Below are 27,465 nucleotides of genomic sequence, written 5' to 3' on the forward strand. Positions count from 1 at the left end.
AAGATCAAATCAATCTTTATTTATATAGGACTTTTCATATAAATAAAAACACACACGAAAGGTTTTACACTAAAACAAAATAAATAATGCTATAATGCTATATTATTTATAATTTATTATAAATAATAATAAAATTAGGCACACAAATGAAAGAGTCCCCTCCCCCAGACCCACACACAAACCCCTTCCCCTGAGCACATAAATTGGTTGTTGGTAATGCTAACAGTTGGGACCTCCCCCCTGTGAATGCTAGGACTGGGCAATACTGAACATTTGGGAATCGATCCGATACTGGTCAGTATCACTGATATCGATACCAATATCAATGTTTTCATAGATTCTACCAGCTAATGATTTTCAGCCACCATCTTGTCTGCACAGCCGGGGACCCTCCCAGCCAGAGCGCTAACACCACCGTCAGCCTCATCTAAGTTTTAAGGTGTAACAATTAAATACAAAAATAAAAATACTATCTAAATCTAATCATAAATGTGAATTCACCATTTGAACAACTTTATTAGCAGTATCCGTGTAACATCAGACAACTGATTAATATTCTACAATATTATTTTTATGGTTTCCCAATAAATCCATATATGGAATAAAAACTCCTGGTTTTATCTGTTAAAAGCAGGTTTCTTTTATTTTGAAGTCAAAGGATCTTTTCTGTGAAAAGAATCATTTCAAATATGTTTTATTTTTTTCTAACTTTGCTATCTTAAGGCTTCAGATTAGCAGTGACCACTTTAATAAAGTAGTAGATAGTAGATGTCACAGTACCTCTAGAAGGTAAAACATCAAAATAACTTTTGGAAATTCAACTTTTCATTCCCTTTCACACAAATTCACCAAAATAACTGAATATAGACTCACACAAACAAATGTATTAACATTTTTTTATTCACTACAAGTCCAGAGTTAATAGTCCTATGTCAATCATATAGTAAGAACAAAATGTACATTTTTGCTTTTGATCTCTGTACATATTTACAGGTTGGCTTTTACCCTTGGCAATGTATTTACCATTAATGTATCGACACATCCCATAGACCACCGTAGAAACTGTTGGCCAGGCTCGCCAGAGTAGAAGATGAGATGTTCATGAAATCTGAGTGAAAGGCTCCGTAGATTTGTGCTCTCCTCTTTCCGTTGCTCCTGACAACAGAGGACGGGGGAGGAGCCAAAAGCAAAAGTCTGTGGAGTCGGCCATTTTTGCTGGAATATAAACAAAACAAAGGCTTTTTTTTAAAGGTTTGGAGCTGGTTTGAGTCAGGGACACCGAAGGATTAACCCTTTAACACCTAAGACGTCGCAGGTGACGCTCAAAAACTAAATCTTTAACATATGGTAACTTTTCAACCAATAAGACGATCAACATAATTCCAGTAGATTGTGAAGGAGAAAAGCGGCGTGAGCCGCTTTTCTCCTTCACAATCTACTGGAATTATGTTGATCACGGTAACGGTTAAAAAGTTACAGTAAATCAAAGAACATAAACACTGGTATTAAAGGGTTAAACTCACACTCTGAACATCACAACTATCATCCGCTCTCCTGTATTACAGAAAAAGTCTCTTAAATCAATCAAGTCTCTTATTCTCACAGTGTAAGAGAATGAAAACAATTATTTTTATTAAAATTTGAGCCTGTTCACATGTTGAGATGTTCAAAAACGCCTGAGTTTTATCTGAGCAGGCACAAATCTGTTCATGAAAGTGAAGGATTGCTTAGTCGATCAGACTTTAACAACTGTAGCTCAAAGACATTTGAGGAAAAACATAAACTGCTGTTTGATCAAGATCCGCATGAGTGACAGCAATGCAAAACCAGCGTTGACTCCTGCTGTACTACCGACAAAAGGACCTCGATATTTGTCGTTTTCAGTCAAAATAATGTACAAGAAGGAATTTAGGGCAGCTTTACTGAATAAAAAGGCGTGTTTATTTTTTGATGCTCCATCCTAACATACTGTAAGATAGATATGCTAAACACAAATGGGCTAAATTTAATTTTTAAATGTAAATCTATCACATTTTTCCTTAGCATGATATAAGTTGATGACATTCTTCTAAAAGATTAAAGGTTCACGCCCGTATTATGTGTTTCTACCAGTTACCCTGTTGTTAGATTTGTCTAAAAATGCAAAGTTACTGTTTTACTTTTTATATTTTTTCCTTTTTCTTGATTTTGCAAAAAGTTGGACATGTTATTAACACAGAATCAGCATTAATTTTCCATCTACATGAAATTGTTCCTTTTCATGGCAGATTAAAATATAAATTTATAATTTTTAAAAACTTTTAAAATGTTTGCTTGGCTGGATAGAGTCAATTTTCTTTTAAATTATATATTTAGTTTTTATCGCAAACAAAGAAAATAGTCAATTATGATATTTTCTCATGCTGATAAAACTAGATTTTTTGAGGAACTTCCTGTTGGAGAGAAAATAATTAGGGCTGGGTTGATAAAATTGATTTGAATCGATCTAAGGTTAATAAGATCAATAATCGATCCATAAAAATATAAATTGATCTAGCCCATAAAGCTAAAGTCTGCTAGCTTAATGCTAGCGTATAATAGGATTTCCCATAAAACGGCTAATGCTAACACTCGGTTGATGTAAACATACATTACTGACTAAATGAACATCTTTATAAACTCACAGGCATAAACTTTTTTAAGGAAATATTTTTAAAAGGAACTATTTGTGATCTAAAACACAGTTTTTTTTTATCATTCTTTGCTTTTTCTTCTTGAAAAAAGTTTACTGCTATAGCGTGATCGCCACCTAGTGGTGAAACTGAGAAACATCCTCTAGGAGAAGCAGAACAATGTTTACAATGTTAATGATCTGAAAATTTTTGTTCGAACTTCTTCTTTTGAGAATCTATGTAACACTGGATGATATTAACAATCTCATTATTTCGCTGATACATTTTACAGTATGTGAACTGTATAAATGTGTAAACTGTGTAAACTTAAAATTGAATTGATTCAAATTGAGTGGATTAAAAAAATGTAAAAAAAATCGGAATCGAATCGATTCTGGAAATTATTATCTACCCAGCCCTAAAAATAATGTATGAAAGGCGTACACAACAGAAAGCTACAATTTTTGTCAAATCGTTGTTTGTTTTTACTTCATTCCACGTTAATTTTTACATCCCAGACTTCTGGCTTTTATTTTTATTATTTCCTTTTCCCTCATTTGATTTTCTTCAGGTTTGTACATGCTGCACACAGCAGCATGTGTTTGTGTGACATATCTTAAAAACCCACTCCAATGAAGATTCTGTTTCTAACATCTTCTCATAGCATTTTTTCTGATGATGGAGGACATGTGCAAAGAAAATTAAGCTTAAAGTTGAATTTCTGAGTATTTTTTTTTTTGTGTGTTGAAATTGTGAGATGAGTGCAGCTTCACTCCATGCCAGCAGTCCTCCCCACAACTCAGAGGTATTTTTTTAATAAACTCCTGCTGCTCTGCAGAAACCATGTTCAACAAAAACATTTTTTTTTCTTTCCTTTTTTTTAATTTTGGCTAGAAACAGCATAATCATGATGAAAAAACCACTGGGAACAATTTGAAAATAGATCTAAAAAAATAATCAGAGTGGGTCTCTAAGGTACTTATTGCTGCACTTAATTAGAATTTATATTAAATATTTAATTAGCAGTTTCCCAAATGTTTTATCTAAAGTTATCAGTCCTAAAATAGATGCATATTAAAATATAGTAGTTAAAGAGATAAATTCAGATCATTTGCCTTTCATATTTTTTGAAATGCAAGCAGTGTCCACTTCTGTAATAAAGAAAGTGCTAAAAAAAACATGAACTATTGCTCTTTAAGGTCCACACAAACACACGCAAAAAGAAAGTCAAAACATTCGCGAATAATGTCCTTGAGACTCTCATTTCTCTGAATAAAATAGAAACAGTGCATTTCAGAGGCAGATTTGTCACACATACGGCGTTGGTGTGAAGCTACGTTCACGCCGCCTTCGGCAACGTGGTTATAGAGACCAATTCCTTTGAGAAGTCCATATAAACGCCCATATATGCACTTTTTGTGTTTTGCTCCGCCAGTTTGAATGCAAGTTTTCCGGCTCTACGTACAGAAAGTGTGAACCAGATCCAATTTCGACCAATCAGAGACTTGGATTTGGTAGTGGCATGTGGATGACGTACACTTTAATTTCTAGGAATTCCAACTGTTTGAAAATTGATCATGGAGGAGTAAATAAGTGTGGTTGTTCCCGTCCAGAATTCCCATCAGATCTCACTCCCAACTTGTCACATATTGATTTTTGGTAAAGGACCCCCCCACTTTAAAAAAATATATATATTTTAGCCTTGTTTCAAACGAGCAGTCCAAACCGGATCGATCCGGTATTTAGAGCGTTTCCATTGTTAAAAAGGACGCATTAAACATTTACGACCTGCACCTCTTGAGGGCCCTCATCTGTTGTAGGTCCATAGAAAAATGGAACAGGACGGTTGGGGTCAGAATTGTGGTTCCCACCCGCTATTTGGCAGAAAGTGATGATGACATTAGAAAGCACCAATGTAGCACTAAGCTAGCAGTTCCATTTTCCTCTTTACGGCAGTATTCTTCTTAGTCCTCCACAATCGTCTTTCTAACAACATGAAATTCCTGTTATACACGATGAACAAAAAGTAAAACAAGAAAAAGACGAGCTGCTGGATGATCTCCATTGTTGTTGCTTTCTAGTCATTGCACTACAATGACGCAATGACACGCTAGCGGTCTACTCCACGCATGCGCCGTTAACACAAACCGCTCAGTTAATTTAGTGGAAACGCTTGCCAGAAATAATTGGTCTCTCCCGTACTACTCATTCCGGACCAGACTGCTGGAAACACGGCTTTTCGGTGTTCCCGACTTGTGGTTTTTTTTTATGCTGTTTCCATTAAATCACGGGTCCACAACCTCGGGGCCACAAACAAGAATTGGTCGAGTATCAGGACACATAGTACACTGGTACCCTAATCCAGCACTGGGCGCAGTACCAGATGCCGTACCGGATCCGAATGTGTACCGGGTTATGGTACCGGGTTTGGGTACCGGACACATCCCAGAGACAGTGCCCCAACCCTAAACCAGCACTGGACGCAGTACCAGATGCGGTACCGGACCCAAACCAGTACCGGACACGAACCAGGCCCAGACGCTGTACCAGACGCGAACCAAGACCTGGTTTGGATACAGGTACTGGACTCGTCACGAGGACAGGTCTGTGTCCAGTACCCCGTCCAGAAAATTGCAGACCCTTGATTTTGGGACAGGCAGCATGCCAAAAACCGACGAGTCGGGGACACCCAAAAGATCAATAAAGGAGTGATCCTGAACCAAACGTCAATATGTGATGACTTGGGGACGAGAATGTGTTGAAATTCCACGAAATCTTCCCCACCCCTACAGCTTTTCCCTACAATTGTAGGGGCATGTAAAGGGGTAGGGTTGTCAGACATACTTATTTTAAGGTCTGATCGTCACCATGGAGGATACAAGGCCCTCCGCCACAAGAGTGTTCCACGTTGCGCTGTGCTGCAACGTGCTTATCTTCTCCTGGATGCGTTCTGAAGTACACAAGTTTACATTTAATTGTAATATGTTTTTGTGTTTTAGCAGCAAGTTAGAAAACCGCTGTTGTCATGCATTTCCGAGCACTGGAAGCTCTGCGCTAAAGTAGCTGACCGGCAGGTATTGATGATGTTGGAGTATCATCTGAATTTAAAGACACTATTTTTCCATAACTCTCCATTTGGAAGTCTAAATAGGGGAGCAATTCGGACTCGGCCCAAGTCTTTGATATATCAGAATAGAGCTGTGAAATTATAAAGATTCACCAGATTTGCACCACTTTGATATTTCTCTTCCAGCTGTAGGTGTCGGACAAGTAAAATAGAAACAAAGAAGAAGCCCCTCCATGCTTGTCCAGTGTGAACACCATGTGAACACATCTTATCTTAAAGGTGTAATGCCCAGTATGAACGAAGCATCAGTCACTCTCATCATGTCTGACATTTTGCTTTTTGCTTTCTTTAAAAAAAAAAAGAAAAAAAGAAACTATGGCGCAATGTATATACATAACAGTTTTAAATGATGTTATCAAATCCAGCCAAAATAGAACCATAAGAGCTTTGAATTTAAGACTCAAAACTTTAGTTTTTAGAAGTGTCATGTATTTTCTGATATTTCAAATCTAGCCTCTTTTGACATATGTACAGTATAAAAACCAAACAAAATGAGAAGATGTGGGTTCATATAGCCTCTTTGTATCTCTATAAGCATTTGTTTAATAAGACATCCTTGTAAAGCAGCACAAACTGGACATAAATCAGATTTAAACGACAGCAAGGATGGAAAGAACAAAGACATAATCCAGCAGCTGGTTCAGCTTCACTCTGGCATCACAAAGCCAGCACTTCTCATCTTGATACAACAGCAGTATAAATTGTGCATAAAAAGTAGGTTGTGAAGTTATTAGTAAGACTGGTTTTGATATTAGTTTGCTCTGAAAATAGATCTAATTGCAGTGTATTGCACTCAGTAACTTTCATTCCAGACTCCTAAGGCCATTTAAAATAGTTTCATTCTGACACGCTTCTGCTTTTGGTTACCATATATCAACATTCTTTACCTTTTAGGTCACTGAGAACGGAGGAGAAAAACCAACATACTTAAGAAAAAGGACAATAATGTGGAAATGCAAACCATGCAAGTGGACGCACGATGGTTGCTTCGGAGAAAAACCAAAAAACACACAACCGTTGCAATGATCCAGCCCTAAATAAATCAAAGTTGAGGTGGACTTTTTTTTTCTTTGCAAAATCATTCGAGGGTTTTAAAGAAACGTTCTCCTGCTGCATCCAGGAGGAGAAAACCCGTCGTGGGGCAATGCAAGATCAGTCCTCTGAGGAGTTGGCATTGAATGAACTCTGTAAAACTGTAAAAGCCAGTTAGTTAGAGATAAAAAGGTAAAGACATAGAGAAAGACACAGCTGTAAAGGGCAGCGGGCTGTTTCAGCCCAGTAGTGTTTTTTAAACATCACACGCTCATTTAGTCTTGTTATCAAAGTGTCGTTTGTCTCCTTTTTTATTTTTTCAAACGAGTGAGCCTGCTCTGCTCTGGGCGGGCACCATGACCGGCACCGCCCCCATCCGCTCCAGCGTGGCTTGGCTCACGGCGTAGGAGTGCGTGTGCTGGCCGTGCGCTGACGTCACCGCCGGCTTGAGGCTCACAGAGCCGTTGCTGCGCACCATGGTGGGAGGGGAGGGGGCAGAGTTTGAGGTGACCACCAGAGTCTTGGGCGGGGGGAGGGTGTGGCTGCCGTTGGCGAACGACGCCGTGGTGGTCGTGGGCGGGGGGTGGCGGGTGAGCGGCGTGGAACCCGGGGCCGTGACCGCCGGGCCGTGGCCAACGTTCTGGGTTTGCACGTGTCCGTGCGGCCCGTGGGGTGCGGCCATGGAGAAGGTCTGGCGAGTGTCTCCGTTGTAACGGGTGTAGGAGTTGGTGTCGTAGTTGGTTTTGGGGTTGTGCCAGTAGCGGCTGTTGTAAGTGTTGGTGGAGGTCAGAGTGTCATTTTCGGAGGAGGAGGCGTCTGCGTGGAAAGCCTTCACGGATGACGAGCGCTTGGGCGGAAGATCGTCCTCTCTGTTCAGGAGAAATGACAGTTTGGTCACTTTAGTCAAACATTTTTTCTGAAACTTCTAAAAAGTGACACCTGTCATATCACTCTGCCAGCTTACACAAACATCCACCTGAACTCTATGACGGTGACAGTCTCACTCCGATCCTCTGTCGATCTATTCTAAAAGGATTATAGGATTTTTGGCCAAAATCAAACAGCCTGTCGTTTTCTAGAACATAGTTTCTACAGAGCAGCAGGAGCGGATTGGAAATTAGCCTCTGAATTACTTAACTGATTCGGCTACAAATTCTCACTCCCTACTCGTCATGTATGGACTCCTGGTTCGGGCCCCCTCCGCGTCCCTTTATGATGTTTTGGGTGTCCCCAACTCGTACTTTTAATCAGGGTTACCCGATCCTTGGGCGCAGAACCGGACGTGAAACTAGTACAGGGTTTGGGTTCCGGTACCGGTCTGGTGTGCGTCCCAATATCCTACCAGTACCAGCCGGTTGCAGACCCCTGATTAGAGTAGGGGTGTTACCTATCACAAAACTCACGGTTCGGATCGTGTCATGGTTTTAGGGTCACGGTTGGGATCATTTTTTTGGATCAGTAAAACAAAAACAACTAACTAACTGAAACTAACTCTGGGAACATTTAAATATTTAAAATCATTGTGATCCGTAAAAGGTGGTGCTGCTGTGTCTGCTTTCCTGGTGATTTTTGATCCCTTAGGCTTGCCGTACTATCATCCCCATACGGCACGCGTCCCTGTTACGGAGCAGCAGCTTCTCCTGTGCGGGACGGCTGCTGCTATGGCTGATCCTAACTGGGAGATTCTCTGAACCCAGAACAGAAACATGTTCTTAAAATTAAATTAACCAGATATTTCTCCATTCGGGTTATCTATGATAAAGTTGAGAAAAAAAAAATTGACAGGAGCTCCTCCCACAGGCAGCGGGAGCTTCAGGTTCACACACCTTTGGAGAACTGTCAAGCAGCTACTTTAGCGCTTGTTAAAACAGAGGCGATTTACATGAATTTGATGCAAAATGCTTATATATGTGTGTGTACACACACACACACATATATAAGCAATATCATCTTCAATATCATATTATCCAGCTGTACCGTTTTAATCCAGATTGGAGTTTGTGCCCCCCGCCCAGCATATTTTCTATTTAACAAATAGAAACAACAAATCTGCTCTTGATTTGTCATCTATCATCTGTAAAATCATGAGAACACGCTAAGAACACCAACTAAAGATAAAAAATCCAAACAAATATCATGTGTTTTAAAGAGTAGTTATTCAAGGAGTGAATTGACTAAGACAAAACCAATTATCCTGTTGTTAAAGACTTAATCCAAGTGCTTAATAATCTCACTGGAAGACCATTAGGACATAAAGCAGATTCAGCGCTAAGTCCTGCTGAGAATTTAACCGCTGCTTATTTATTCATGTTCATTCCAAGATCATCCGGGATCAGTGGCAGCCCACTTTGATTTTAAATTATTAAACCAAACTCAGTGGGTGGGTGGGGGTGGGGGGCTGTGACGGAGTTCTGCTGCCTCACAGCTTAGCTGAATCCAAATTGTTTCCATACCCCTATGGATATTCCCTATTGATCCAATGGTATGGGTGTTTGAAGCTGTAGCCGTGTCTAAAAGTGTTATTTTATTTTAAAGTAAAGACATTTTTAGGTGTTTCTTGGTTTTAACAACTGTTACAATAAATAAGCAGCTTACCTTTTGTCGCCAAGAAACAAAATGTCCCTACCTTTAGTGATAAATATAGTAAAGTTAAGACGATTTATGCTTTAAACTAACCTCAGAATAAAATCAGAGCGTGTGTAAACCGCTGACAACTTTACAGACTCCGGGAAAAGATCATAAAACAAGACACTGCCTGAAAACTCAAGAAACCCAAAGCTTCAAACTCTAAATCCTTTTTAGTGACTGCAGATTTAGCCAGATAAGTTGGACAGTATTTTCTGCCTGGATCAACCTCTGCAGCCGCTCTCTGATCTGTAAAACAGAGCAGGCGCCACGCCGCCCAAAACATCAATAAGGCAAGTTTATTAGCAATCGATAGCTGTCTTCTTTTAGAAAACACGCCGAACCGAACAGTTTCATCAGAGAGATGTTCTATAATGCATCGTTAAAGACTCAGTCTGTTGAAAATAGAGTTTTTGGTGTTTTTATAAAAAGAAATTTAAGCTTCAAATTGTTTTCCTGAACATTTCTTTATTTAAATAGTTGTGAAGGAGGAGCAGACAACAAAATGTTGTTTGAAAAAAGTTGTATTTGAGACAAAAAATACAAACTTCCTGCTCCGCTCCATTCTGATTCATCCACTCTCTAAACAAATAGATCCATGAACGTCTTTGTTTTCCTCATCTGAGCTGGAATCTGGATCAGAACTGTACACTGGATAGCTCCGATATTGCTCACTGGTTTTGTTGTGATAACAGCTTTGAGCTTTGAGGGGCTGTAAGCTAGTGGGAGAGAGTGTAAACAGAGAGCTCTCAGCAGTGGGGAGGGGGAAGGGGTAAGTTGCTCTGCAGCAACAGTATCGCCTACAACTCAAAGATGAATTTCTAATGAACTCCTGCTACTCTGCAGAAACTATGTCCTAGAGAACGACACAAGTTTTAAGATTTTGGCCAAAAACGGCATCACCATGAATAAAAAAACACAAGTTTATTAGAGTGGGACATTAAAGTATTTATATCCTTACTCTATCCAGAATACAACTTAATACTGCATTTCAGTTTAAGCGTGTTAATTCAGACACCCAACTCTTCAAAGCAATGTCTATATTTAATTCAATCATTTTAGATGCATATAAACTGTAAATTAAACTACATTGCTAGTCTTGTGTCTCTCCTTCACACTTGCAAAATCCTTTCTTTAAACTATTTAAAGTGATATGACCAGGAGAAATGAAACCAACCGGATTTCATTGGGGATCTCCTCCTCGTCATATTTGTTCTTGTTCCTCCAGTAGAACAGCGTCACCACCACCAGCAGTGCACAGATGATGACGGCCAGGACTCCTGTAGCAATGGTTCCTGCTATCAGACCCACACTCTGTGGCTGAGCTGCAGGGCAGACACACATGCATCCAGACAAGAAACAAGATTAAGAGCAGGATCCAGAAGAAAACACATTTGTATCCATCACCTATTCCGTGTTTAAATTACTCTTATGTTACGTTCACACTGGTCATGTGATACGCATTGAGAACACGCTGAACTCCATCACTACCTGACACTAGTGCATGTAGCTACAGCTGGAAGAAGCTTAGTGTTAAATGTAAAAAAATCTCCTGAATCTCGCTCCAGCTGTTTTCTTTCAAATCTCTTTTCTGATAGAAAGACTTGATGTCAATCCCAGCCAGGCACAGAGCGTAATTATTAAATTCTCCTTTGTGATCAATGTTCAAATGGTTGGCACTCCCATGAATTGTAAAGGATGCCTTCAATGCGTCACTACCAAATCTGAGTCCCTGATTGGTCAAAGTTCAATTGGTTTAACTTCTATGTGCATTCAACAGCCGCCCATTATGTATGTAGCCCCTGAAAACTGACTTAAATGTGAAAGCCAAAAACGCGTGTTTACTAGTCTTTACTAGTAAACACACCTAGCTTGGTGTGTGTACTGGCAAGAGTCTGGTACTACAATACATATCACAATACCCGACTCAAGATACAGTACGTATCATGATACTCGACTCAAGATACAATACGTTTCACAATACCCAATTCAAGATACGATACGTATCACGATCCTCGACTCAAGATATGATACATATTACAATACCTGACTTAAGATATGATGCGTTTCACGATACCTGACTCAAGACATGATGTGTATCACGATACCTGACTCAAGATACGATACATATCACAATGTCTGACTCAAGATACGATACGTATCAGGCTACCTGGCTCAAGATACGATGCATATCACATAGCTGACTCAAGATACAATACGTATCACAATACCTGACTGGAGATACGATGCGTATCACGATATCTGAGTCAAGATACGGTACATATCACAATACCTGACTCAAGATACGATACATTTCACGTTATCCGACTCAAGATAAATATCGCAATGAATCCTAAGACTGTACCTGTACTGGAACAACTTTTGGGTTTTTTTTTTTTTTTAAAGAGTACGACTTTAAATAAAACTCCCACTGAATATTACCTCATTGTAATAAAATGGTCAAATGTATTTTATCTAATGATCACAAAGCTAAGCACTGTATATACAAGTTCATTAGAGTTTTCTTTTGGTAATTATTTGTTTTTAATTGTCTGATTTCTACAATGAAATATTTTTCAGTATGAAATAAAAAAAAGTAAAACAAAAGTAAGAAGCTAAAGGACACCCATAAATAATTAAATAAATATTGTAATGTCTGCATTTTAACAGTACAAGTATCGCCAAATGAAGTATTGTTATATATCACTGAATCGAGTTTTTCCTCCACCCCTAGCATTCACATGTTTACAGAGACTTTTCATTGGAAGTGGTCACTTGAACCTGTGTTCCTGATCCTGGTCTGAACGTAGCATATGAATATTATACTCAAAGCTTTGTTACCATCAGGAGTGTTGTGGTTTAAAGCGAATTGACTGAGTTAAGCGTTTTATTGAATCAGTTCCACAAAAGAATAATTTTTTTCAGGGACTAACCAACAATCCCAGTAAAAGTTAGAGGTGTGTGTTTGCAGTTTGGCAGCTTTAGAATATCTTCTGCGCTCCAAAAATACTCCAGTAAAGCAGAAACAGGAACAGACGGCCTGCAGCTTGGATCTCTCTGCTGTCTGCAGGTCATATTTTTCAAAGCTTCACAGCCGCACTATGAATCTGACAGACTCACATTTCTTATACTAGCTTGCTGTCAAATGCCAAAACTAAAGTGACAACAAAAATAAATAAATGTATAAAAAACATGAATTAGATACTTCTTGTCAAGCTATCTGACACAGCTTGACCCAAAGCTGCCCTCTGTCTTCTCGTCTGCTAGTGTTGGACGTGAAGAGGATGTGAAAAATGTTTTTTATTCCTGATGAGACTAAAGCAGAGAGACATTCAACTAAAGCTTTCATTTTTCAGTGCTGGGACAGAACAAGTCTCCTGCTCCCCTCCGGTTTGTCCTCTCCTGAGTCAGAAGTTTACTTACGTGCCACAACCTGCAGGTTGAGCACACATGTGCTCTTGCCGATGGTGTTGCTGGAGGTGCACTGGTAGAGTCCTGACGTGCTGGTGCTGATGTTCCTCAGAGTTACCGTGCCCTGCATTTGATCTGAAGGACACAGACAGAGCCCCAGAGTCAGCTCAGTGACTGCAGCGGTTACATGTCAACATCACGGTGGAGTCACTGATCCAGGTACACCCGAATCTTGACAGTTTTGCTGGTTGCTTGCGGTATCCATCACAGTAAACAAACAAACATGCTGGCACTCACTCCCAGGCTAAAAATAATAATAATAATTTAGCATGACAGACGGACAGATTGCATGGACAAACATGCATGGAAAAAAACATTGTAAAAATAGGGATGCAACAATTCACTCTCTCGACTATTTGGTTCAAATCTCAATTTTTGTTTAAGTTTGATAAATGATTTGTGTATTAAAAACGACTAAGAAAATTGCTAATAAGCAAGTAGAGAAACCTTTTCAGTCGGCTTATGCTAAGACTGGTGTCATAAACAATGGATAAGAAGTGCGTAAATTTAGCTAAACAAGAGTTTGACACTTTCATGGTGATGCAATAGTGATGCAACGATTCACTTTCCCCACGATTCAGTTAAATGGTATAAACCAGCGACTCTGACGCCACATGTGACTCTTTGACTCTTCTTTTTTTTTTGGCTCTCTAGTTAAAAACATTATTTCTTTTATTTTAAAATACATTATTTTTAAAACTATACAGTGCATTTGACAAAACAAAAGAGTCAGATAAGTCAAACTTTATTCAACTAATTCACAGTTTCAAATAGGCCTCAGAATCACCGCGAAGCAGCGCGGAACGGAGGCCACTTTATTTGGCGCCTTAGTTAATCTATGGTGTAGTTCACTTCCTCTTCAGCCGGCAGTGCAGCAATTGTTTCGGCAGCGTTTCTATTTTTTGTGTGAGCCGCGTGATCCGTGTCAATCCTGGCAGGGAGTTACACCAATTCACACAAGAAAATCTGTTTGATTTTCAAAATGTAACCAAATTTTCATGATGAAATACAGCTTTTGACAAATACGATCATATTTTGCTTCTAATCCCCACAATATTTCCTAAGACTGTACAGAACCATTTTTACTATTTTTTTTAAAGAGTGACTTAGAAAAAATATTTACCTGAATATTAATTCATTGTAATAAAATGGCAAAATTCACGTGATCAAATGATCATATTGTTAAAGATCTAATTTTTCTTTAAAATAAAATTATGTGAAAATACCACAAACCAAGTTGGCCACAGAAAATATTTCTGATATTTTTTCTGTTACACTGATGTGGGTTCTTATGGGTTAAGCAGTGCAACTGCATATACAAGTTACCCAATCAAATTCATGGTGCTCTTCTCTTGGTAAATAATATTTGTTTTTAATATTATATACATTGATTATTGATTGATTGGTTGGTTTATTTCAAGCATAGATTGAAAAATAAAGGAAAAATACACACAATTATTTCAAACTCATTACAGAAACAATTAAATGCATTGATTAGAAAATAGAAACAAAAATAAAACACCCTTATGTCACATTTGGTTCATTCATTTTTTGTGATTATAAACCAAAGTCAGTAGAGTTTGATTGATAGCTTGAGTGGGAAGAAGCGAATTTATATAATCCCACAATAAAATATTTTTCAGAACAAGAAAAAAAGGTATAAAACAAAAGTAAGGCGCTGAAGGATTCCTATAAATAATTCATTTAATACTGCCATATCTGCATTTAAAAATGAAGTATTGCGATACATCGCTGAATCAATTTTGGGCATGACACTGTGTCACACAGGACATAATCCTGTGACACAGTGTCTTCTATAGTGAACAGAAGTGAAACTTTGTCAAAAGTTAGGAATTGCTTTTTATTAAAAAAAATAAAACATTTTATTTATGTGAAAAAAATATATTTATCATAATTCTGACAATACTGTAAATACAAATCTTTATTTTTTTCTAAGACTTTGTGGCTTCTACTGGGCCGTGGTCAGTGAAAAATTGACCTAATTGGCTCTTTAAACCTTAAAGGTAGCAGATTCCTGGTATAAACCAATAACTGTGGCATCCCTGGTTGTAACTGCAAGCAGAGAGTTTATAGCAATGGAATCAAGAAACATGCAGTAAAATTACCACCAGATGGCGCTAAAAACCTGCTAATAAAAGGCACGAAGGTTTGATGAACAGAAAGGGTTTAAAACAGATGATGAATGAAAACTTCTGATCACAAAACTGCACAGTACTGTCACTCTAATGTAAATGTTTCTAGTCGCTTGACTCACATCATGAATACAGTTGGACTGAGTCATGCAAACAGCAAAGGTCAAATAAATACAACAAAAGGGGAAATTCATGCAAACTGCTTGAAATAACATGTATTTCATCGTATATCTCCCTCTTTCAAGATGCTTGACTGTTTTTATTTGGTTGCAGAAGATGCAAATGAGCTTTTTAACATGTTCAGATCATTAATTAGTATCCAACTAAATCAGATCCACCGTTGGAGAAGAGTTTCTAATTAGAATTTACCTTCTTGCAAGACAAATTAGCATTTTATTTTCTTTGAGCAAACGTGATTTGACTGAGTTCATTCTGCTGTACAGAGAAGTGATGAGAATTGTTTCACTACTGGAAAATAGAAGGAACAGTCCACTAAAGCGGACCTCTCTGGTGCTGAAAACCAAATCCAAGTTGAAATTTAATTGTTTTTGTTTGTCTTAAACCTTTTTTTGTTTTTAAAAGTGGCTTTCAGTGCAGATTTGGTGTTCAGCACGAGGTAGGAAAGGTGCATTAAAACTCCACAAAGGTGAGGCATCCCGTCTCTCAAACAAGTCATTCCATCCATCCGTCAGCACTCAGCAGGATCAGTGGAGGAGAGCCTTCAGGCGGTCTGGCACAATGTGGATGGCAGTGATGGAGGAGCTGGGGTCTGATCCACTATGTGTGTGAGATTTACCAGCAAAGGTGGGGCAAAAAGGAACTCCGACGGCCAGCTTGTTTGTAATACCTTGCATGGCGTTGTGCGGCAGCCTGGGAAGGGCGTCGAGCTTCTCCCAGGAGTAGGTCGGCGTGGGAATGCCTTCCTCTGAGCTGCAGAACAGCATGATGTCGCTGCCCACATCCAGAGTGCCCTGGATTCGACATGCTGGCACCGAGGGGGGCACTGGCAGATGGGGAGAGTGGGAGGCGTCGCGTTAACCACTTCACAAATGAACATTTTACTCATTGCAGAAACAAAAATCTGTTTCAGGGAGGTCGATGTCACAACTGGAGCTGATGTAAGTCTACAAATGTGTGGCTGGTTACCCAACACCGTGAGCCCAATGACGCCGATGTTGCGCCCCCCTCTGTCCGGGAAGTTGTTGACCAGGCACTGGTACGTCCCAGTGTCGGACAGCTGAGTGTTGTTAATGAAGATGGAGGCACTTGTGCTTGGCATTGTGGTCACGAAGCCCACACGACCGTTGAGGCGGTTGGCGAGACTGAACACCTGGCCACCCTGGTAGATGATCACCTGATATGGGATGAGATCAGGATCAATAGATGCGGAAGAAGTGTAGAGGGAGAATAAAGAAAACAGTATTTGTTCTTTAAAATCAAACAATTTCTAAATAACAACACAAAAATGAAGCTTCTTGGGCATCTTTCTTGATTTTTTATTGCACAAATGTGGCCACTAGAGGGAGACATGTCTCTACTGGGAGGCAGGAAATCCACAGTAACTAATGCAACTTTTATTTGCAAAGAAGAAACAAACAGACAGACGGCAAAACTAAAAAACCTTTTTTAAGTGATTTTTCTTCAGAGGGTTGATTTCAGGGGGAAAAGTCCTGACTGAAACGAAGCTTTTAGGATGAGGCTTTTTAGATAAAAGCATCTCCTAAATGGAATGCATAATTGAAAACATTTTGACTTGGAAACACATGAACTACAAATCTGAGTAGGAGTGCGGGCAGCAGATCAGATCCAGCAAGAACTTAAAGGCACCCCTAGACCTTATTTATTCCATCTGTGAAGCAAGTAGAGCCTGGAAGAACACGCTGAAAGGGCATTTTTGAACACTCCTTAAGTATGTGGCGTTCACACTGGAAAAGCAGGGAGGGGCTTCTTCTTCTTTTCCTACTGTTTACTAGGGCTGCCGCAATTAGTCATGACTCTGTCAACTATTAAAATTGCCACGGCTAATTTAATAGTTGACTAGTCGTTTTTGTTTTTTTTAAATCTCAATATTACGGTGCTATTGTCTTTGACACAGATGCGGAGTAGTGCTAATCCGGGTCGGTAGTGATGTCACAGGAAGTTGTAAGAAGACTCAGGGACCATAAAACACGCCAACGGAGCTTGAAAGTGGGAAACAAAAAAACCCCAAAAAGACAGAAGCATGTTGTAACTGAGAATGATAACGCTAACGAGGAATCTTCATCTAGGTCAGGGGTTTGATGCTTAGTCGAACAATCAAAAAATTCAGTGATTAGTCAACTAATTGGGAGGGGGTCGCCGATGATTATTGACAAATTGGGGGAGGTGGAATCGATTAGTCGACTAACCGGAAAAAAAATATCAGTGATTAGTCGACCAATGGCAGGGGTGCTGATGATTAGTTGACAAATGAGGAGGAGGTCTATGATTAGTCGATCAATCTGAGAAATACTGGTGAATAGTTGACTAATCTGAGAGGGGGGGGTCGCCGCTGATTAGTCGACTAATCGGTGGGGGGTTGGAAAAATCAGTGATTAGTCAACTAATGGGAAGGTCACAGATTAGTCGACTAATCGGAAAAATATCGGTGATTAGTTGACTAATCAGGGAGGACGGGGGGGTGAGAAAAAAAAACAGTGATTAGTTGAGTATTAAAATAATGGTTTCTAGCGCATGTTCACCTCCTACAGTTGGAAGATGGTTGACATGAAATTTTATAAAGCTTGTTTTTTTCTTTCACAGCTCTATTCTTGATATATGAAAGATTCAGTTTATAATAAGATTCCTTAACCAGCTTTATTAATGTGTTTATTAGTAAGACATTTATTAACACAAGAAATCGAATACGTTTTAATAACATACTTATTGAGATTCATTAACATCTAAAGTGAGACCATTTTCTACAACAGCCATTTAAAAACTACAAGTTTAACAAATGTGTTAACTGTCTTTGTTAGCATTATATTGACTATGTTGCAGAACCTCATTCTAAAAGTTACTTTAAATTCTCCTTCATCATCGGTTGAAACGGCTAGATTGTATCAAAGTCCCTGATTGGTCAAAATTCACCCTGGTTTAGTTGTCAATGTGTATGTTTGTTAGTAAGACCTGAAAACAATAGTAAAACATTTGCATGATTGCAGGAGTTTTGAACACAGAAGTCCAAACTGTGCACATACTTTTTTAGGTTTATGCAGACTTTTTATTGGGATTGGTCGCTTGAACGCACGTTTCTGAGGGCGGTGGGACCGTAGCTTCACAACCCTCTTGACTAGTTAAAGCTCCGCTGCTTGCGGTTGAGACAATCTTGCGTCTGGTCCTAATCAAGGAGCGATGAAGAATGGGCTTGCTTAGAAGCATCTCTCCAGCTTCACGCTCAGCCTGAACAGCTCTCTTGTGAGGGCGAGCCACATGCAAAACAGCTCTCACCCCTCAGCTGGGCCCACACAAAAGATGAAGGAGCTACGCAAATCCATGCGCACGCAAGCACACACGGAATAACTGGCGCTGGCACGGTGGCGTGGAGTGGAATCAGAGGGGCTATTCACTTTTAAGAAAAAAAAAAAAAGTCCTCAGTGAACGGTTCAAAGGCACAGCCAGAGCAACAACCAGCACCAGTGTGTTCTTGTGTGTGCTTCCACTGGAGTGATGGCTCTGATAGAAGTACAGGCGTGTGTGTGTGACTGTGTCCCCAGTCACTGCCTAACGATTGTAAATTGCACGGCTGCAATTTCCTGAGTGCAGTCCGCTGGCTTTGTCCTCTTATGTGCAGATGAATAGACGTCTCCTCAGCTGTGATGAGAGTCTGCAACTGCATCCCTTCTGCAAGTACGTCTCAGAGTAGACTCATTTACTAACACCCATTCTAAAGTTGTGTATGTGCCAGAGTGTGTGGGGACCCTCACCACAGGACCTGCGACCTGATGCTACGTCCACACGGGGTCTGCAAACTTGGGTATCAATAATAATTTCTAAAATCGATTCAATTCCTTTTTTTTCGATTCTTTCAATCCTCTCAATTCAATTTTGAGTTTACACATTTGTTTAGAAATACATTATCAATCTATATAGATATATTGATGATTTTCCCACTAATCTGATACAGTTCATATAGTGTAACATTTATTAGTGAAATTATAATAAGATTGTTAATAGCATTCAGAGTTACATGGGTTCTCAAACGGAAAAGCTTCAACAATTATTCTGCCTGTCCTGGAGGACGTTTTAGTTTGGCCACTAGGTGGCGATCTCACTTTAGCATTACACTTTATTCCAGACAAAGAAGAATGTATGAGGAAAACTCTATGCAAATGTGCGTTTTGGGCTTCCGCGTTCAAAACTCTTACATTCACATGTCGCTACACCAGTTTTAAGTCAAGTTTTGGGCTCTATGTACAAAACGTGTTACAATCGAACACTTTGAAAGTTTAACCAGTTGAACTTTGACCAAACAGTGACTTGAATATAGCAGTGACATGATGGTCATTTTTAAGTCACAAAAGTGCCAACAGTTTGAAAACTGATCATAGGGAGAAGTTACATTTTTCTTCGCAGAGGGAGGTTGGTTTGTTAAGGCGGTCCTTGCGGTCGATTCCCTTGATCTGCTGTAGCTCTCAGAGGTTTAGATTAATATTGATATGATAAAAATTTTCACATCACCTCACTGGTTGTGTCCTCTATTTTCATTTACTTCACCTCTCCTCTATTCTTTATTATTTGTTTTATTTAGTTCTCTGTGCTTGTTTGGTGCAGTGTTATTCATGTGTTGTTCATCTCTTCCACTCCCCTTTTGGGGGAGCAGGAGAGATTTCAGATTCCTGGTGGATCGTCTGTCCTCCCGTTCTTGGCTGTGGACCTCGCCTCTGGCTCGTCCTGGCCGTGGACCTCGCCCCCACCTGTCCCCCAGTCCTATCTGGCTGAACTCTATTTAAATACGTAGTTGTAGAGTTAGATAAGCTAATTCTTCTTTAACTGTTCTGGTAAATCGCCTGTTCGTCCTGGGATGGGATCTCTCCTGTATTTGGGTATCCCTTTTTTCCTGAATCAGGTTTCTTAGGAGTTTTTACTGTCCAGGAAGGAGGGTCTAAGTACATGGATAACCAGCTTTCTTTAGTCTGTTTAGTTAAGTTTAGCAACCAGGTATTGTTTATATTTTATGACCGACCTTCTGCTTCTGTACATTTACGCATGAAGCCCAATGGGACAATTGTTTCGTGATATTGGGCTATATAAGTAAAATTGAATTGAAGTCTTTCATTTATCAGAATAGAGCTGTGAAAGAAAAAGCCTGGAGCAAAATTCACCAAGCTTCTTCCAATCGAGCACACGTGCTAGTATCAGGTAGTGACAGACCTGTGTGAACATAAATGCTAAAGCCTGTACAAAAACGTACGTTCAGCACGATCTTTAGTGAGCCACATGTCTGGTGCATAAATAGATTAACAATTGGATGTTTTGCCTTTCCAGTCTTCCCTCCTCCTGATCTGCCTCTCCCTTTTCCTCCTCTAAGACCTGGTACGACCTGGCTCTCCACTCCTAATGATCTAACAATATAATCTGCATGCTCGCTGTAACTGATCCAATCAATTGTCCTCACACACATCCGTCTGTAGGTGAGTGTGCACCTTTACACTGAAGATAATATCTCAACAGTTCAGTTCCACCGCTCTCTGTCGCCTGCTTTCGTCCCAGTCGCATACATCATGTGCATGTACGAGTACGAGCCACCACGTTTGCTCACATGACCTGGTTGGCTTGGTGGCCGTGTGCAGACAGAAAAAGAGGCCATGGCCGGCCTTCAGATGGCGCCGAGCCCTAAGAACTCTAGCTGGACTAGCTGGATGCCCCACAGTTGGCCCAGCAGTAAACCCCTGTTTCATCCTTTCTCTCCGAAAATCCTGATACAGGACAAGCTGCTGCACACGTCGCCCTACATCCTAACTTTCCCCGTGCTCTTCCAATCCTGGATGCTCACATGAAAACCTTTAGATTTTCTCCACCACACACCAGCTGCACAATCATACCCTGTTTCCACATCAGCTGACCTCATAAGAACTCTTTTGGCATATAGACACAAGGGACACTGCCATATATGCTATAGCCAAGTTAAGCTCGAATAAATCTCTGAGCCCCCTGCAGCTCTTTTCAATTTACGGCCTGAAAGCTGCGAGTGTTATCTCTTTTTATCCTCTGAGACATGTTGAAACAATATGGACATGTTTCACTAAAATCTATCATTTTGCTTCTGGTTTTACAGGATTCGCTTGACAGAGTATGAACAATGGTGCATTTTTGTTGTGTTTTTACAGCATAAAAAGTGTCCAGAACACCCACTTGCTTTGTTTCAGTGTTAGAACTGCCTGCTTGTAAAATAGAATCCCACATAACTATTTGACTGAAGGCGAACAAAACATTGCAAGAGGAAACATTTAGCTAATGCCTTGGTCAAAACTGTCTTTACAGTTGGATACTGGCTGTCTGTGGGTGAAAAACTGGTAAATCTGTGCAGGAAATAACAAAGTCGTAGATCGCTCGGTGAACATTTTTTTCATATGGGGATTCTGTTGGCGACAGATCATTTTCTTTTCTTTTATTTATTTATTTTTGTTCTTTTTCCCCTCTTTGTCCTCAGCAGTCTTACACTGCTGGGTTTTGTTATTTTAGTTTGGGGTTGGACCTTGGTAGTCTTAGTTTTAAGGCTTTGTTTATTTGTTTTCTTTAAGTAGTTTTGGTGAGGCACCCTTTAGCAGGGAGCTGCTGACTCTGATGGTCAGCATGGCTGGATCAGCAGTCTCTATCACTTATTTTATGTTTGGCCAAGAAGCCACCATGGAGAGATAAAAGAGACACGTGAATCTGGAGCTACAGGTTGCAGACCCCTGGGGTAACCAAGCCTTAAATCACCTCTTTTTTTGGCTGCTGACCTCTATAAATGGGACTTTAAAATTGATGTCTGTTGATCATTGTCAACTTTTTGAAAAATTAAAATGGACTTGTTTAATTCTTGAAAATATAATCAAACCTGTCTGTATGCTGCCCCCTACAGGTTGAATAGAGGCATTACAGTTGAATTTCTTGATTGGTCAAACCATTTAAATCCCACGTCATGATCTGCAGCTCCAGTAATGATAACAGTCCACCCCCAAGCCCCGCCCCTCTCACTGGGTTTTCAAATTTCAGCTGTGGGTGGAGTCAGCCTTCAACTCCCCTGTTTGGTTACCCTATAAGCCTGTTTCGGCAACACATTCTCACCCCAACTCGTCATATATGGGCACGTGTAAGGACACCCTCTGTGTCACATATTGACACCAACTTGTCATTTTCAACATGCTAAAAATAAAAGAACATAAAATGCTGGTGGTTGATTTACATTTCACCCATAAAAATAATGTAACTTTAATTTTTGTTTTATGTTTCGACAAAAACGTAAGATATTTTTAGTGATAGCAATGCATTGAGTGCTGCTCTCAGACTTTCCATTTTTATTATTATTCATTGAACAGACGATGAAAGTTGAACATTCGACTGCTTGAATGCTAAACAGCTGAACTTTGTCCAATCAGGAACTCAAACTTGTGACGTTTTGGTGACGTTCTTTTCAAAACAGTCTAAAAGTACCAACTGTTTGAAAGGTGATCATGGAGGAGAAATGAATAGGGTTGGGTATCGGGAATAATTTCCAGAATCGATTCGATCAATCAGAGCCTGGTTCAATTCAACTCAGATTTTCTTTTTTTCCCGATTTTTTTGATCCACTCAATTCAATTTTGAGTTTACACACTAAGACACATTCGTTTAGAAATGCATTAATAATCTATATATATGTTTTGAAGATGTCCATGTTACTCTGATACACTCCACATACTGTAAAATGTATAAATCAAATAATAATAAGATTAATACCTTACAGAGGTATATGGATTCTTGATCGATATATCACCCTTCCCTTTCTACAAGCATTTACTTGTCTGCTGCATTTGTAAGCAAACAGTAATGACTGGAGCGGGGACAGGTAACACAATTTCCAGATATCCAAGCCCTACTGAGTACCAAGTTCAGGTGTGTCCAGCCAATTAGAACATCCCAGAGCCAGGTATGTTGGAAAACATGCAGGAATGCGGCCCTCGAGGCCTGAAGTTGCCTATCCCTGGACTAGAGTGTAGCATAAGGGCTACAGATCGACCGTACGTCATGTGCGTGTAACTTAGATTATAATAATACAATACTGCATGATACATTTAACACATGACAAATGAAAATAGTATGTTGCATATTCATGACGTCCCTTGAGGTGGCCACACGAGCCTCACATGAAATGTGTGACACACCTGCGCTCATCTTACGATACCTTAAGAAATAGCCCCTCTTGTTTAAGACCCTCTAAAGGCCCAAACAATCCAAAAACAGGTCAGCCCCCCGTTAAGGTGCATGTGACTAAAGCATGGTAAGTGGTAAATGGCGTATATTTGAATAGCTCTTTCCACCCTCCTTTGAGGGCCCAAAGTGCTTCACAGTCACAGACCCATTCATACACTGATGGTGGCTGCCGAACACTGGCGCCAACCTCCAACCAGAGGCAATTCGGGGTTAGGTGTCTTGCCCAAGGACACTTCGACGTAAGGTGTACTTTTGTATGCAGAAGTAATTGGTCTAGATAAATGACTAAGACTAAGAAAAACTAGTCTAAGGACCTACTTCACCAAAGATTTGAGGGGGCGAAAGTGCGTGTAAACCTTTTATGTCAGAATTACTAAACTAACACACCACAGGACTGTCTTCTAAACAGTCGGAATAGTTTGTATAATCGATTTAAGGCTTTTAAAGCAGTAATCTTAGCAAGATAAAGGGGGATACATCCACGGAAATCCTGTTTCAATCATTTAGGGATCACAAACGACTATTCATAAGATGATGTTTGGATGCTAGTTCTAAAAATCATAGATATGTGACATCGTTTGTCCTTTGAACACAAAAAATGTCTCACAATAAACATTTTTCGTCTTTATTTTTTGTTAAGGTGGATGTAAAACATCAAGAACAATATTTTAACACAATAACAAATACAACTTGAGTTAGTATTAATATAATCGTCCCAAAAAGTTGAAGTGACAAACAGAATTCCTTCATTACTGATTCACTATGACCTCAATTTACCTTTTTGTTTTTCTGAATGCTTAATCAGCTCAGAGATGATGAGATGTCTTTTAGTGTCTTTCTATATTACACTACCTGAAGGTAGAGCAGAAGACAGTAGATGCAGGGATTTGAGGGTATTTATATCCCTGCGTGGCCCACCACATAAACCCTTCCCAAACTTTTAATAGATGTGCTGTTTTGATTGTTGCTATGCTTCAGGGATTTATTTCACAGGTTCTGGAGGTAAAGAGTAAACGTAGAAGTTTTATTAGGAGTATAAATAACTGTAATATTCACTTAGCATTTTTAGAGCTACAACCCATTGTTAGGATATGTGTTTATCTAGATTATCTCACACTTACTGGCCCAGAAGGAGGAGGGCTGAACATTTGATCCCAACAACAACAGCACAATGATCATGATAAGCCTAATGAAAGAGACTTTTTTTCCCATTATTTCTAAAAGTTGGTGAGCTGCAGCAAGGTCAGAGATCAAATTAAAAAAACCAGTAAAAACACATGCAAATCTATTAAAATTAGAAACTAAATGTAATTATATTATGTCAGAAATACTAAAAGTTGAAAATAATATTCAAAGGAAAAACTGCAACTGTTTAAGCCCAAGTCACACAAGTTCAATAATGCTCTTTAAAATAGTTATTTAACGCAGGAAAATGTACGTTTACCATTTAATGTCGGTGATGCAAGTTTGCCTCATTTGCGTTAATTATTTCACACGTCTAACATCTGCAGCAAAACCACCTGGCTGCCACATTTAGACATGAATCATTAAGTCACACGCTGTAATTTAAAGTCAATGGAGAAGGCTTTAGGCGGCACAGCATAAGGCGAGGCCTTACACAACATGGCACTATAAGCATCAAGGATTAGCAGGATTAACTTGGGGGGAACAACAAACAGCCATAATTGCACAGAAGAAGAAGAAAAAAAATCTAACGTGCTTTTGGCTCCTCATCCTTTCCGACAGACTCCTGTGAACATTCAGATTTGAGCACAGAGAGATCTAAGTGGCATAAGAGCGCTCTCCAAAGTGCTAATGTGAGTTGTGCAGTTGCTCTGTTCAGCAATTGTTAATGGCTTTTACCATCAACTATAATCATCCGCGACACTCAGGATCCTCCTAAAACGACCTTGCGCTTGTTCTGTCACCCTGCACCATTCCGTAAGCCATTAACTCTTTGTACACAACTCACTCATTGTATAGGACTTGATGATAAAACCTTATTAGAACTGTTTTACTTTAGGATTGCGCAGATTGTTAATCATTCCCCTTTAGTATGTAACTGTACAAACACAGATGATGTTATGTCATTTATAGAAGAATGTATGTTGACATTTAGTGAATGTAAAGGCAAATAATTGAAGAAAAGTCACTCGAATAGAACCTTTTTACAGGATTTATATTTAATCCGTATTAGTCTTGCATTTGAAGGTCATATTCAGCAAAATGTACAAACTCAAATAGAATTTTGTCCTCTTTCCATTGTGTGCTTAACCCTATAAAACCATTAGTCATCAACTTTAAAAAAAAATGAATTAAATCGGTCCATGTTTCCTGCCTTGTAGTTCATCATCATTCCACTAGGGACAGTACAAGAGCTTTTCCTGGTCATTTCAAAATGCCTACTTCTACTGCTCACTACGTATTTGCAATTTTTTTTTCAGTCACGTGACTCTTCCGGTTCATCACAAAAAAACTCAAGACGCTTGTATGACATTTTTGCATCTGAAAAAATATGCTGCGCTGCTGAGGTGTATCTCCGGTAGCTCCTCCGCGATAGGAGCGCTCTTTCCATGTCTCTGCATGGAGAAATGTTATCAGCTGACTCAGAAGCGGCTGATATTGATAATCGTGGGCTAGAAATTATCATCCACAGCAGATTTTTATTATTTGAAGAAGGAGGAAACATGCGCTCCTGATTTTAAGGCACAGTGAGACACTCCTTATCTCTGTCATAGAATACGCTGTGACTGAAAAAAAAACCTCTTTATGTTAACCAATTTTCTAATGTTCTTAAAAAAATGTTTTACAAAGCATGATCACAAGTGTTTTTAAAGAGCGTGCATCGGTAACAGACATCCTTCGGTTGCACATGCGCAGGGGGTCTTCGTATTCACGGTTTCCGCATATTCGCAGGTTTGGTATATCCGCGGGTTCCGCATATTCGCGGATTCATATATTTGCGGGTTCGGCATTTTCGTGGGATCTTCATATTCGAGGGATCTGCATATTCGAGGGATCTGCATATTCGAGGGTTCCGCATCATGCATGCCTCTGGTCACTGACCCCCTCGTATAAGCGGGATAACAGTAGTGCACTATATAATTTGTAGATTGCAGTGCTGTCCAAATCTACAATTCTTAAATCCAGTGTCCTAGAAATTTCCCAGAAGTCTATATGAAAAACTAGTGTGCATCACTGCTCACTACGTAGGCCAATATAAAATATAGACCACAATGCATTGCATTTGAACTATATAAAAAAAAAAAAAAACTTTAAATGTTATTTTTAAAACAACCATCCACATCATCAGAACACAGTGGAGTCATAAATAAAAGTCCTAAAATGCTTGTTTTGATTCAATCTTCAATAGCTGTGTTTCCATTCCACATTCACACATTGCCGTGGTGCAGTGGTAGGGCAGTCGACTCCTGATCGGAAGCGAGTGGGTTCGACTCCCGCCTTGTGTTGAAGTTTCCTTGGGCAAGACACTGAACCCTGAATTGCCTCTGGTGGAAGGTTGGCACCAGTGTTCTGCAGTGGAGCCACCACCAGTGTATGAATGTGTGTGTGAATGTGTGAATGGGTCTGTGACTGTGTAGCGCTTTGGGCCCTCGAAGGAGGGTAGAAAGCGCTGTACAAGTATACGCCATTTATATTTGCGCAAAACTTTATTAAAAATCTAGGAATTTCGAAAAAACACAGTTTCCAAATGACACCGTTTCCATTAAATCATCATTTACAAACCAGCACAAACCAACTCACGCGAAAAGTCATTAAAAACACGATGATGGATGAGATCAAGTATTTTTTTATTTTATTCACTAAAAAAAGAGATTGCAGTGACGTCACAGCTCTGCCTGGAGTGCGTGTGCCGCACAGAGTCTATTGACAGTCTCAGGTGAGAAACCTGTTCAGCGGTTTTTAAATGAATAACCATTCTAACAAGTAAGCTGCTGGACCTTTTTTTGTTTAAAAACACAACAAGATC

At 39.6% G+C, this 27,465-nt stretch overlaps 1 protein-coding gene and 1 long non-coding RNA gene across 2 annotated transcripts in view; one reads left to right on the forward strand and one right to left on the reverse strand.

Moving 5' to 3' along the window:
• The window catches only part of LOC118599510, a 155,151-nt gene that overhangs the window by 35,554 nt on the left and 92,132 nt on the right, over positions 1 to 27,465 (forward strand). The gene's annotated exons all lie outside the window — the stretch shown is intronic.
• The window catches only part of igsf11 (immunoglobulin superfamily member 11), a 168,604-nt gene continuing 147,417 nt past the window's right edge, over positions 6,279 to 27,465 (reverse strand). The window contains exons 4-8 of the mRNA XM_024277760.1: positions 16,206 to 16,413; positions 15,907 to 16,062; positions 12,859 to 12,981; positions 10,613 to 10,760; positions 6,279 to 7,679 (exon numbers count right to left, since the gene is read on the reverse strand). Coding sequence (XP_024133528.1) covers positions 7,130 to 7,679; positions 10,613 to 10,760; positions 12,859 to 12,981; positions 15,907 to 16,062; positions 16,206 to 16,413 — 1,185 coding nt within the window. The 3' untranslated portion in view covers positions 6,279 to 7,129. The remainder of the gene's footprint in view (positions 7,680 to 10,612; positions 10,761 to 12,858; positions 12,982 to 15,906; positions 16,063 to 16,205; positions 16,414 to 27,465) is intronic.

The sequence above is a fragment of the Oryzias melastigma genome, linkage group LG13 (assembly GCF_002922805.2).
Source record: "Oryzias melastigma strain HK-1 linkage group LG13, ASM292280v2, whole genome shotgun sequence".
In the NCBI taxonomy this organism is placed as follows: Eukaryota; Metazoa; Chordata; class Actinopteri; order Beloniformes; family Adrianichthyidae; genus Oryzias; species Oryzias melastigma.